Source organism: Alosa pseudoharengus, unplaced genomic scaffold, assembly GCF_046254945.1.
Source record: "Alosa pseudoharengus isolate Yale_2024_CS ecotype anadromous, Long Island Sound unplaced genomic scaffold, YU_APseudo_1.1 YU_APseudo_1.1_scf_1, whole genome shotgun sequence".
NCBI classification, from domain to species: domain Eukaryota; kingdom Metazoa; phylum Chordata; class Actinopteri; order Clupeiformes; family Clupeidae; genus Alosa; species Alosa pseudoharengus.
In genome coordinates, this window is record NW_027468564.1 from 59,307,896 (window position 1) to 59,322,872 (window position 14,977).

A 14,977-nucleotide genomic window follows, 5' to 3' on the forward strand; every position below is an offset into this window, starting at 1 on the left:
TGGGCTGTCTGTGTTTGTGAAGGTGTGTGCACGTAACTTTTGACCTGTATGTCCGTTTTTCAAAAATGAGGTACCGTTGAAATCAATTGCAAAGCACTGTATAATCTCTATTTTAAACCAGATTATCTAGCCACCACCAGTTATTCAGGTCATGTAAAAAGTATGTGACAGCGTGAAGCCTAAAGCCAATCCATGTGTATACAGATCATGTACATCTTTTTTGAAGCCTATTCAATTTAATTATTTATCCTGTCATATTTGGTTCTCCATATTCCATTCAGTAGTATGCAGTTGCAGCTATCATTTGGAGCTTCCATGTTGTTACAGTCATATTGATATATAAACATTGCGATGCTGAATCATTGGTATTTTGGACATAAACATTTGGTCTCCATGGAAATGGGAAAAGGCATGAGATCGACTTCGGTATTGAATTTAGGCTACGGCAGTGGTTCTTAAACTTTTTTTGTCTGGCGACCCCCCAAATATGGGCCAAGTCTCGCAACAATCTTCTCTTTAACCGGCCAAATTTGGTTATGAAATGTTGCGAGATGTTGCACAGCACTTGTCATGACATTTTGAGTCTGTTAGGAGGCACAAAGATAGCAGGTACAGTTTATGCCCCTATAAGCTAGCTTGAAAGCACTTTGGCTGCTTTAGCCACTAACTTGCGTCAGACAGCACTGTTTTTTTTCACATCTTTCCCGACCGACAGTATTCCGTGAACATGATCAACTGAGCTCCGTGTTAAAATTCTCCAGATTTCTCCTTTAAGTATCATATTATGTTTGAATAAATACATTTGCGAAGTATCTTACAATTACCTTTACAAGTATTTAGCCAGCTTGATTTCAAATAGGGAAACTTGATACATTGATGGATTATTATCACAGAAAGAAGATAAGCATGTGGATTATGTGTAGGGTAAGCCCAACAAGCTGTGAAAGCAAGTTTTTAAGTCCTAGTTGTAAAGCACAATATGCTACAACTCAGGAACTCCTTGTGGCAGATAGATCACATGTAACCTAATGGGGCTAAGAGTGAATGACTATGAGATGTACTTAATTGACTTTTAGACATTTTTATAAATGCTTTTCAATTAAAAAGTCAAAATAACAGATAGATTAATTGATAGATTTTTAAAAGCATTGTATTCACTGATACACACTGTATGTAAATATGTGTACCCAGGTTTAAGTAGCATTGCTGGCTACAGACACCTGACTCTGCTATGCCATGCTGTGTACACCGAGTGTCAATAGCCGCAAATGCTATTCCCACTGGGTAAAAATAGCACATATGGCTATTGACACCTGGGTGCAAATAGCATGTGCCACATTTAAATGTGATTGATTGTTTAAAAAAAAAGTATACAAACATTAAGAAAGTTTTGTTGGACAACAGGCCTACATAAGCGCTTCTCCTGCTACAACATGGGAGAACAGGGGATCACTGTGGGCTGCTGGGATACCTACCGCCATGACATTGATTGCCAGTGGGTTGACATCACCGACATCAGACCAGGAGACTACGTACTCCAGGTTAGAATCTTTAATCTATAATCTTATAATAATTGCCTTGGTTTCAAAGAGCAATGTTTCTGAGTTTCAAGGAGCATTGCAAATGTTTAACAGAATCAGATATATAAATAGACTAAAGAGAGTAATGGTAAATCCTAGTTTGTCATAAAATATATTTTTTGTATCCATAGAGTGGGTTTAGATTTAATTCCTTCATGGAGAAATAATTAAAATGGCTCACCAGATCCCATTAAACCAAATAATCCTGTTGCCAGGAGGATAATTAGATGTTAAAGTTAGCTTGGAGACTGCAGAGTCATAAACAATGTCCATGTCACTGCTCCAACAGAAATGACAATGTTGTATAAAAAATATATGCTGACAAAAAGGGCACACTCATAGTCATAGATAATTTAGTTGCAAACAAAAGGACGTGCTTACACTATTTCCAGACCTATCAGATAATGAAAGGAAAACATTGCCAATTCATCATAAAGAATGGGTCTGAAAATACCACATAAGTCACTATTGAGATCATCTGGTAATGACAAAAAATGTTATTCATTCATTAATTATTGGCTGTTAAAAGACTGTAAAAAAAAGTTAAAAGACTGTACTGTATAATAAGCCTAGTGACAACCATTGATGTTGATGCAGATAAAAGAAACAGAAGTCACAGCATAGTTACTGTGTTTGTGGATACAAACTGAGACTGCAAGATAACATTTTTCATTTAGCAGGGAGTGGTGCGACTTTATTTCCTGTGTGTGATTTAGCCACAAGATGAGTTTCTAGGGTGTAATCACAAACATGCAGAGTATTGTTAAGATCAAAAGTACAGAGGACATTTAATGGTGGGACACCCTTGCATATCACTCATGGTTGCCATGAGAAATGTTGCACAACAGAAGTGTGCGATTAAGTGACTGAGAGAATGTGTGCACTGCCTCTGTGATTTATTTGAGTCAAATAGTGGGGTTCCAATTTTAGAAACATACATTTAAACCCATAACACACAATCACCTCAGAATGTCTATCCTTGATTGCATAGTTATTTAGGAATCAACTACGCAATGTGGTGTTCCCGTTTTACCATTTTAAGACAGAATTTGGTGGTATAACACTTCTTCTTATACCACCAATTCTTATATTCGAATCATTCCAAACAACAACTTCAAAAAGAGATCTTATTGTGATATAAAGTTTGGGGTCACTTAATTACCATTCCACTCCATTACAAACAGAATACCAGCTGAGATCAGTTGCATTGTTTATTACAGTGCATGAAAATGCACTGTACTGTTCTTCCTAGGCTTCTTATTATTATTATTCCGCTTACCACTTTTTCCATACGCAATTTCTCTTGAACAGTTTAACTTAGAAACTTCATTCAAACTTTGTAACGTAGGTCTTCAAACAGATCGGGTTGCTATGTCTTTTCAACTTTGAAACTTTTATACTTTTTAAACTATTAAAGAAAAACTTTTAAAAAATCCCCATAGACTTAACATTGCCGATTATGACATCATAATACGGCCATTAAGCAATTAGAATCCTATGGCAGGTGTTCAGGCCACCTGCAGCCTCAGGCTTTAAGCGTACAATCTGGGTCAATTAAGACTACACATCCTATTCAACTGTTTCCTCTGCCCAAAACTACAATAATCCACTGTTAAACAATGTAACCCATTAAACTACTGAACTTTTTACATTCAACTTTTAAACGGTCTACTTTTAAACTATCATTAAACTATCTATCTATTAAACTAGCTGTCTATCAACAACTTTTAAACTATCTACATTCAACTTTTAAACTATATACATTCACTAGCTGTCTATCAACAACTTTTAACTTGTCATCAACTATGTCAACACTTTTCATCAACTATGACTCCTACCCACTGTAGCTAGTTAGCATGGTTACAGCAAAGTTAGCATGTTAGCATTGCTAACATTGTTAGCATTTTTAACAAAACTGCTAAAAATGATTAGCTAGGTTAGCTAAGTCACATGGTTAGCATAATTAGCATGCTAACATGTTAACATGTTAGTTAGCATTTTTAGTAAAACTGCTAAAAATGATTAGCTAAGTTAGCTAAGTCACATAGTTAGCACAATTAGCATGCTAACATGTTAACATGCTAATTAGCATTTTTAGCAAAACTGCTAAAAATGATTAGCTAAGTTAGCTAAGTAACATGGTTAACATAATTAGCATGCTAACATGTTAGCATGCTAGTTAGCATAGTTAGCAAAACTGCTAAAAATGATTAGCTAAGTAACATGGTTAGCATAGTTAGCATGCTAACATGTTGTCATGCTAGTTAGCATTTTTAACAAAACTGCTAAAAATGATTAGCTAGGTTAGCTAAGTAACATGGTTAGCATAGTTAAAAATCTTAGCATAACTATTAGCAAACATTAGAGCCATTCCAACTTTCAGTTATCATCAAATATCTACCTATACACAGCCATTAAACTATTTGAATATCAACATTCATTCAACTTCCAGTCTGTCAACAACTTTTAAACTTTTACCTTCAACTTTTAAACGGTCTACTTTTAAACTATCATTAAACTATCTATTAAACTAGCTGTCTATCAACAACTTTTAAACTATCTACTGTCTATCAACAACTTTTAAACTATCTGCATTCAGCTTTTAAACAGTCTACTTTTAAACTATCAACTTTTATTAAGCTATAGAACCACCATGTCTATCCTAGCATCACCGTAGTAACCATCTCTGTATTATCTGTTTTAACTATACATGATTTTTTGCATCACAACTTTAACATTTTCATGCACTGGTAATTCCTTGGAATTGCATTTCTAGTTTTTATTATAATTCCAAAAGGGTTCTTGACTGTTGTAGAAATAAATGGCTATTATCCATTCATCCAATGTTCCAAAGGCGCATTCTGTTTACTAATCTGATGTCATTTTAAAAGGCTAACTGAGAAAACATTGGAGAACCCCTTTGCAATTATGTAAGCATATAATGTAATCTGAAAACTTCAGATCCCTTTCCCTGATTAAAAAAAAAATCAATGTAGCTGATAACAGCTGGTATTCTATCTATAATGGAGTGGAATGGAAATTTCTAAGTGACCCCAAACTTTTCACCAGTAGTGTATGTAAGGGATAATGGACGACACGGTGGTCTGTTCACAGAAGTTAATGCATGGTCGAGGTTGTAAAACGGCCCCGACGCGAAGCGAAGGGCCGTTTAAACCTCGTAAGTGCATTAATTTCTGTGAACAGACCACTGTGGAGTCCATTATCCCGCTTATTCCACTGTTGCCACTTGCGTTGTGTTCATTTCCTGTTACAATTTTAACGTTTTAATTGCTAAAACTATCTTGTTTGTAGAACTAATTTCTTCCGACACATATCAACTAATTTCTCAACTTGCAGGACAAACTGCCGTTACTAGTTCTAAATGGATGTTTGCTACAGCCAAAGGCCAGTCGTTAGTTCTATCTCTCCCGTTGTCAAGCGGGCGTATCCCAAGATTCTGATGAACTTTAGTTTTGAAACATCGCTATTTTACTTAGCCTGCTGTCATCCATCTAGCTAAAAGCCACCTCCTTCATATGCTACAATGTTGCCATGTTCTGAACGTCTGCATTTTACAGCTCGGATGCAACGTGACAGTTCATTTAAACTTAACGAGTTCGGCGAATTAATATACAAGTGTGATACGGCCAAAAAAATGGATCTACTTCATAGGTGTGCAAATAACATACGGTTATATAACATAAGGACTCATCATCAAATGATTAATTGTCATCATGTGTCCTCATGTGGTTCTCATGATTGTCTAAGTTACAATGGGTCATGTGAGCATTTGATTGACAAAGGTCATGAGCAGTTTGGTCGACAAAAGGTTTGGCATGATCAAAGGCTGGGGTGATGATTAAAATGAATGTTAAAATACATACACTCTAGAATGTTAAAATACATACAGTGGGCGTCGCTTTCAAATGGCCACTTCAGTCGCGCATTACGAGGCGTGAAGCTGCGTGAAGCTTTAGTACCACTTTCAGCCACTGTGTGTCGCTCTGCCACTGTACATCGCTCTGCCTGCCGCCCCTTCTGAAAAAGCAGGAGGCTACCATTAAACATTATTGTTGCCGGGAGGAATCCCAGCCTACGAATTCAATAACAAAATAAATCATGCATAATTAAACATTACCTCGATTTACTGTAGGCTACTTGGGTATGGCTTAAGGCTTGACTACACGGTGGTAACGAAAATCGAAATCGAAATTTGCTGTCTACATTATTGTCAGTGTTGGGGGTAACGCAACTACGCAAATCAAAACAGTATCTTGTGTGATAATTGAGCCAGTAGAGAAATAACTGTTCAGAATTAATTTGTAGCCTTGGGTAGGCTTCTGCAGAAAACAATGTTGTTGCCGATTTAATACTATCTGGCGACGTTTTTAACAGGCTACGCAATAGAGGCTTAGACAACTATGACCCACGTTTTGGTTTCGTAAATTAATTCGCCCTACTTCTTGACTGCAATGTATTCAATTGACTGCTTGACATGTCATTTTTATTTTTCTGTACAATAAACAAATACATCTGCTTTATGCCGCAGAATTACATTCATATTTGGCTGACTTCTGCAGACGCGCAAAAAAACACTGACACTTCTCTCCCCATATTCCACTGATCACACATCAGACATCAGGGGTGCGTTTCCCAAAAGCTAACTACGCTTAACCCAGATTCGAACTCTTGGACAGGGGACTGATAACTGCTGCGTATCGGCAGCTGTCATCAGCCGGCCTTAACGCACTGCGCCACAGAATTGACGGCGTGGGTGAATAGGGGATAAATAACAATAGAGTACACAACTGTTTCACCAGCACATTTAAAGGACACGTGTTAAACGTTAAGTCAAAGCAGTGGTTAATTTACAAGGTCAGTCTATATGAACCAATGAATTAACTTGATGACCCTGAGAAAAACAGATTTCACGGATTAAACTAAGGTAGTCCATCATTAAGTCTCTGTTACTGTATGTGCAGGTGTGCCTGTCACGTGCTACTAAACGTCATAAACCACCTTAGTCCAGACTACTGAAGTTTGGAAACTATCATGGTCCAAACTTACAAATACTATGTAAGTACGACAGTTTTGGGAAACAGTCGTAATTTACATGTTGGTTAGCAGTGGCGTAACAAACCAATGGTGGGCCCAGGTACGAGAGCACTATGCGGGCCCATACTGACATACTTTGGCCCAGGATGAATTAGCTCTGATACATGCAATACACATTAAGGGTGACTTCAATTGTTTATACAAAGGGCCTGAGGCACCGAAGTAGTTTAGTAGTTACATATTACAATTTCAAATAAATAAAAAACACACGACTACATAGGATGCATTACATGTGAAAACATTAAAAATAATTTTATTAACAGCCTGCAGGCCATGGTAATCTAATATTACTGCATTAACATCAACTCGCATGGAATTATGGGAACACTCAATGCGCTCAATGCGCTTCTTCAACCCTCTGCTGAAACTGCAAGCGTTGCTTGCTTATAAACTCGCACAGCGCAGAAACAAAACTTAATGTAGCCTAACTTATTTAACCGTGCAGAAACCAAATAAAATCATTCATATGCATACAATCCCCAATATGCGTAAATTAGGCCATTAGAAGAAGGCCATCTTACGAGCCTTTCGTTGTGCAAAATCGTTAACGATGTTCCCAATATTTAATGCTCTGGCTCTCGTATTTTCAATGGACAGGATAGCTAACCCACTGAGCCTCTCCTGCCCCATGCTGCTCCTTAGGTAGGTCTTAATAAGTTTAAGTTTGGAAAAAGATCGCTCAGCTGTTGCCACAGTCACAGGCAATGTCAGAAACAACATGAGAGCAGTACACACTTGAATGTGGATGTTACACTGTCATAATGTGGATGTTACACTGTCATAATCTACCACCAGCATTTTGGCAAGTTGAAAAATAGATGACTTCTGTGAAATCTCTGCTTTAAAGCAAGACCTGAATGAGAGGAGTTGTGTTGGGAATATCGGTGCAATGTCCCTGCTATAATGGTCTGACAAACGTCTTGCCTTTTCAAGCAGTTTATCATCACCTGCGAGTTGAAAGGTCATAGGACGTAAAGACTCAAACACATGACAAGTTTCCCGCATACTTGCAAATCTTTGGGAGTGCTGACTGATTATGATATCCAGAGTTGCATTAAATACCTGCACTTTGAAGTATTTCTCTGCATCAGTTAAGCGCTCATCTTCCGATAGATCGTCAAAGTGACGCTTCACTCTCCGTGCTCTAACATTTTCAAATGTACTCTGAACCCCCCATTTATTTGCGAGCGTCTGCGCTGTAGCCTTGGCCTGGTCAAAGGCACGCCGGTAGTCAGAAAGGACCTGTATATAATTTTCCAGCAATTGCATTGCGGGGGTAGCGACGGGCCCCGGGAGGTCACGGGCCCTGGTGCGACTGCACTTGCTGCACCTACTATAGTTACGCCACTGTTGGTTAGTTGAACGATGCATTGTACCACGTTAGTAAAAAGCTAACCTCCGTAGTTGTACGGGAAACGCACCCCTGTTTATTTTATTTTATGAAGCCTATAGGCTACAGTAGATCACCTGCCGCATTCTCACTTGCAATAGAAAGATGCAATAGCCATTGGTCAAGTATTGAGTATAAACCAATTAAGATAGTAGCCTATACAAAAAGTACTTCATACTATCATAAAAATGATCACATGCCTTTGATGACTTTGTCCAGGCCTCAGGCCCCTCCTCCTCCTGGACAATAGGCCAGAGGTGGAGAGGTGGAAAGGTGAGTTGTTGGGGGCAGGGCCGGATTAACAATTCATAGAAACACACACACACACACACACACACAATGACACAGAGCATTTCCAATTCAAAAGGGAAAGCACTGCTCATTGCAAAATGCAGAATGCAGAACCTTTAAAGGTAAACAAGCCTATAACTTGACCATGCAAAACTGGAGGTACACCTGTTATCTGAGCAGTCTGTATGTCCTCATTTTGCGAATGCGAAGACGATATGGGCCTGTTGCATTTCGTTAGATGTCCGAATCATGCATAATGTTTGAAAACCACTGGCTCGTAATCACAATAATTTAACACACGACAGTTGGATACTTCATCATGTTCCCATGCCTACATTTTGGTGAGTAGCATAGAGATTGTTAAAACAATAAAGTATGGCTCCGTTTGGGACATCGAAAACTTATATTTTTAATAGGGTAAACTACCGTCAGAGATGCTGACATGCAAAGGCCTCGGGATAACACGTTATCTCCACTATCATCAGTCATTGCCCCCTTGATCAAAGTGGGGAATGAAAGAAAAAGTTTGAGAACCACTGGCTCAACAAGTTACCTGCAGTCCAACACACAGAATATTGCAACAGATGCCTTTATAATCAACTACTATTTGTTCCAACAGCATTCAAACAAAGCCTTTATAAAAGTGAAAAAAACAATTATTCCACAAGAAGTAAAATAAAATACTGTTACTGTAGTAACTGTACCACATTATCCCAAGCTTCAAAGAGCTCCCCACGTCTGTGACAGGCAGACGTGACACCGCTAAATTCTCAGCTTGTTTATTCCCCACACTGAACGCGTAAGACCGCTAGGCCCATCACTGTGGGGTGAGGTAGCCTACTCTCTGGGATTTAAGTCAAGCTATATAACCATACAAATTTTTCAAAATGAGTAATTTCGGCTTTGTCTGAACTGGCCATTGTAGGCTACGTAAAAAAAAAACAAGTAGGCCTATCCCCTATACAATGATATCGGCAAATGTTTGTTTTCCAAAGTAAGAATTTCACTTCACCATGCACCTTCGACAATGAATAGCTCATTACACTTATGTTACTGTAGGCCTAACTGGTATCATTACAAACATTATTCTGTGTCCTAAAAACTGGCATTTTATGGCATTGTGTCATGTAAGGTCGTTGCAAAATCTAGCGAAATGTGTGAGGTGGTCGGCGGGGGACAATTGAGACACAAATTGGATTGTGTTATTACTTGAACATTCCACACTATCCACAGCTGTGGTATCGGAGGCAGGAGGATTACTGTTAGCGCAGGCTTTATATAAAATTCTTCAACAGAAGGCCTGCCTCCAATGCAGGCTTGCCCAAAATAAAGGCCTGTGGTTTGCGCAGCCTACAGTAAGTAGGTTAAATAACAGACCCGCCACAATGTGCGGTATGATGATTTTTTACGAGCAAGATGTTTTTGGTGCCCTACGCGCACTGCATGTTCTTAAATAACAATGATCATCAGTAGCCTAATATTCGACCATTATTTTGTGTAAATGGGCTATGCATTGGGTTAGACACCAGGGGCCATATTCACAAAGCCTTTTATCTTACCACTAGGAGTAGGCTACTCCTAAATAGCATTAAAATATTTTAGCTAGGAGGTCTTATTAAGTTATTCACAAAGCCTTTCAGACCTACTCTTAGTAAGGAAAAATGACAACTCCTGAACAGATTCTGGAGCGGAGTGCTCTAGAATCTTTTACTAAGAGTGAGTGAGTCTTCGTTGCTATGGATGACGTTATTACTCATGCACGAGCTTGACTGAAGTGACCACCTTCATTGGCTGATGATTGTAATGCGGGAATGATTCCAAATACCTCCCTTACGATGACGAGTGGCAGGTGACAGGTCTGAGAATGCGTGCGCTACACAAGGACGGAAGATGATGAATAACTGAATAAAAAGGCCTAGCCTAAATCAATCAAGAGTAAGGCAAAACAAATAGCCTAGTAGAGTAATGAAACATACGGATTGATGTAGTATCTTTGTATCTTTGTAATATTAGTGTCGGGTGAATTAGGAAATGTTCTCAAAGTAGCCTTATGGCTGAAAGCTCCCCCCCCCCGTCAAGCAATATAACCATACAAACGCGCGGCCTGCACTCATTGTTTCAAAATGAGTCAAATTGGCTTTGTCAGAACTGAAGAGCTGTGGACGGCACGGCAGGGCATGCCCAATGAAAATAAATTAACGCGACGCAACACAACACAGACCCCCACTCGCGTCAGTCACTGAAATAAACGCAACACAGAACCTGCTTCTCTTGCGGCAGTCACTGACAGTAGCCTAGAATAAATGCATAGGGAAAAACACTTCCCCATGACAAACACATTGTAAAACACTGAAAGTTAATATTTTGTCACTAGCAACATACATCTGTCCTTTGTCGAAAGCAGTTGCATGTATAAGCTAGTGTAACGGATGCCAGCTAGCTTAGCTGTGCTTGTGGAACGTTGGTAAACCTCACTCCCTGACGCCTCAAGAGTGCTGTTGGCATGCGAGCCAGTAGCCTGGGCTATTGGCTCAATTGTTAGCTCGCCTCCCGATCCGAGGTGCTGCTGTTCGCGGGTTCGAGTCCGGGCGTGTGCAGGGCTGAATCGCAGAGGTTCAACACAACGCAGGTTACACTAGCTCTGAACAAAACCGTTCAAGAGTTATTTAAGGGGGATGAATGAAACATCCTACAGCTTAAATTATGTAAACTTCCCAGGACTTCAATATTTGACAACATATCATGAATGGTACTTCAAGTATGTGTTATTTTAGATAGATTGCTGCTGGGCTATATGTCTTGGTTCATGTCTGGTAACAACTCATTGAACTCATCCATCCGCTAGCTTAGAAATCTAGACGTGCCCCTAGCGGCAGCAAATTACATTTGCTGCCAGGGCTAGTCTAGCAACTCTCCGTTGGCTTGTGAGCTCCAGAAATCGAAACTCAATCAGGCCAATGAAATAGTGTATAGAGTCGTTAGGTGGGCTTAAAATAATGATTGATGGCAGAGTTGCCACGGTTTGGCTTGAATTCCCTGCTACTTGAAAACAAATAAGATGGATGTTGCTGTTGGCAAACAGTGTGACACGAGTTAAGCTTTTATTAAGTTGGCAAACGTTTGAACTAGCCAACTAGCTCCGCTGGTGGGAAACGCATGGGACTCATAGCGCTGCCACTGTCCTATTGCGTGCAGAGGGAATTTGAAAGACAACTGATTATCCCGCCCCTCGGACTGAGCACTGCGAACAGTGAGTGCCCAGACCCTACATTTTAATGTGGGTCTGGCTCGTCAGGCTATCCATCCGCCCTTCTATGAAATGAAAAAGACGTAGGCTACCTGCAAGCTGGCCTATGATTTCATTGTTGAGTTTGCGGCAAAATCAAGAAGATGTTTTTTTTCTGAGTCAGGATATGGTGAGTCAATGTCATTTATTTGTCCAATGGTAGCCTACAGACCAGTGTCCATAGTGCACAATGTATCAATAGTTTGAATGTCATGTGTGTTTCAACTCATTGACAAATAGCGTTCAGCATGGGTCATAGAAAAATGTCTTGCTGGCGAGGGAGGGTCACGTCTTTTTTGACTAATGCTCCCAAAACTCCACCGGTAGCCCCTTAAATAAATAACGAAAAATCGTTTATCGCCTGTAACTCCGTTTTTTTACAAAAAACTATTTGGTGTTGCTTTAAGCAATTAGAATCCTAGGCCAGGTGGCCAGGCCACCTGCACCAACTGTCAGTTTCTCAGGCTTTAGTATAGTATAGTATAGTATATATACTTTTTTGATCCCGTGAGGGAAATTTGGTCTCTGCATTTATCCCAATCCGTGAATTAGTGAAACACACACAGCACACAGTGTACACACAGTGAGGTGAAGCACACACTAATCCCGGCACAGTGAGCTGCCTGCATCAACAGCGGCGCTCGGGGAGCAGTGAGGGGTTAGGTGCCTTGCTCAAGGGCACTTCAGCCGTGCCTACTGGTTGGGGTTCAAACCGGCAACCCTCCGGTTACAGGTCCGAAGTGCTAACCAGTAGGCCACGCTGCCCCTTTAAGCATATATCATCACCCAGAGAGAAGAAATACTCTTTTCTGAATGGCTGGCAGGGTGGCTTTTAATTCTGAATAACGGGACACCTATGAAGTAGATCTGGTAAAACGCGTGTTTCCTTTGCTTTACAGTGGCAACCGGGTGATAAGCAGGATAACGGCCTTCGAGGTGTGTCCTGTTTCATGAACACTCTTTCTCCACCACTGCATAGACTTACCACATTAGTTTTTTTCCCTCTCCACTCTTGTATTGTTTTGATTTGACCCTGTAAAGTGACCTTGAGTTTGAGAAAGGTGCTATATAAATTAAACATATTATTAGGGCCCGAGCACCGAAAGGGCGCAAGGCCCTATTGTTTTTGTAAGGATTATTATTATTATTAGGGCCCGAGCACCGAAGGGCGCAAGGCCCTATTGTTTTTGTAAGGATTATTATTATTATTATTATTATTATTATTAGGGCCCGAGCACCCGAAGGGCGCAAGGCCCTATTGTTTTTGTAAGGATTATTATTATTATTATTATTGTTATTCCACTTTTTTGCTTTCCTGTTTTTGAGGTGGTTAACATGGTCGAAACCTATTGAAATTTGGCACACACGTCAGGTATCATGCATCGCAGTTAGGTACAAGAGCTTGACCCCGGGCGTGGCCCAGGCACTCGCTAGCGCCCCCTTAGGTGACTGATCCCGTGGTTGGCAAATATTTTGAGGTGGTTAACATAGTCGAAAACGCATGAAATTTAGCACACACATCAAGTGGTACAGTGAATAGACAGGGATAAAAGCTTGGCACCGGGCGTTGCCCAGGAACTCCATAGCGCCCCCTTACGTCACAGTGACTTGTGGTTGGCATATAGTTTTAGATACACACACCAAATTTGATGGGTGTGTGTAACTCCCAAAAACAATCAACTTTTGTATTAACATGCCATTAGCCACGCCCACAGGAAGTGAGGTAATTGAGATTTTGTGCGTTGTTGGCATGATCAATTTTAACATACTCCTCCTAGACGGTTGATCCGATTCATGTCAAAGTTGGTATACATGACGCCGAGATGTTCCTGATTATAAATTGTGAAGCCTTTTTTTGATATGTTGTAATTTGACGAAATGGCGAAATTATTAATTTTAATACCCTTCCACATGAACAATAAATGTGTCATAATTCACCATGCATGGCTTGAAATGTTTTAAATTTCACAGGTCATTAAAGACCATGTTAATGATAATATTCACATGCCCATAATGCATGTTTGGCATAGCGCCACCACCTGGCAACAGAAAGAATGACAATTATACTGATTTCACATGATCAATTTGAACATACTCCTCCTAGACGGTTTGTCAGATTCATTTGAAATTTGGCAAACATTATGCCAAGATGTCGCTGATGTTAAATTGTGAAGGGATTTTTGAATGTTGTAATATATTTGATATGATTTTAATATCTCACCACATAAACAGGAAATGTGTCATAAATCACAGTGCATTGAATGAATGGTCTGAAACTTCTCATGTTAATAGATATTATAATTATGATGAGATCCAGACACCCAATGGGCCTGCCTGGCATAGCGCCACCACCTGGTCAAGCAGGAAATGTGCCAGAAAATGGACAATGCCTTAAGTGATTGATCTGAAAGTTTACAAAAAATTTGGATATCATTATTGTGATGATATTCACATGTGTAATTTCCATGCCTAACATAGCGCCACCATCTGGCCAACCAAAAAGTGTATCAGAAATGTTCTTTGCTTAAAATGAATGGTCTGAAATTTCTCAGGTTAATATATACTATGATTATGATGACACCCAATGGGCCTGCCTTGCATTGCGCCCCCACCTGGCCAAGCAAGTACATGTGGCAGAAAATAAAATACAAAAACAAGTAGCACACACATCAAATATGTACATTTCACAAATGCACCACGTCGGTGCTTTGTTGGATTCCGACATGTCACGGGTTGCGGCCCGCAGGTGCTCGGGCCCGCCATTGCCGCTTGCGGCTATATTTAGGGCCCGAGCACCGAAGGGCGCAAGGCCCTATTGTTTTTGTGAGGATTATTATTCTGTATTATTAGGGCCCGAGCACCGAAGGGCGCAAGGCCCTATTGTTTTTGTAAGGATTATTATTTTTCACTATTATTATTAGGGCCCGAGCACCGAAGGGCGCAAGGCCCTATTGTTTTTGTAAGGATTATTAGGGCCCGAGCACCGAAGGGCGCAAGGCCCTATTGTTTTTGTAAGGATTATTATTATTATTATTATTATTATTATTATTATTATTTATTATTGTTATTCTACTTTTTTGCTTTCCTGTTTTTGAGGGAGTTAACATGGTCGAAAATTCTTGAAATTTGGAACACACGTCAGGTGTCACGCAACGCAGTTAGGTACAAGAGCGTGACCCCGGGCGTGGCCCAGGGACTCGCTAGCGCCCCCTTAGGTGACTGATCCCGTGGTTGGCAAATATTTTGAGGTGGTTAACGTAATCGAAAAGTCTTGAAATTTTGCACACACATCAGGTGTCACACAAAGCAGCTAGG

General features: G+C 40.1%; 1 protein-coding gene across 1 annotated transcript in view; it reads left to right on the forward strand.

The window, feature by feature from the left end:
• Positions 1–14,977, forward strand: part of LOC143135112 (lysyl oxidase homolog 4) — a 49,804-nt gene that overhangs the window by 11,635 nt on the left and 23,192 nt on the right. The window contains exon 12 of the mRNA XM_076295836.1: positions 1,405–1,541. Coding sequence (XP_076151951.1) covers positions 1,405–1,541 — 137 coding nt within the window. The remainder of the gene's footprint in view (positions 1–1,404; positions 1,542–14,977) is intronic.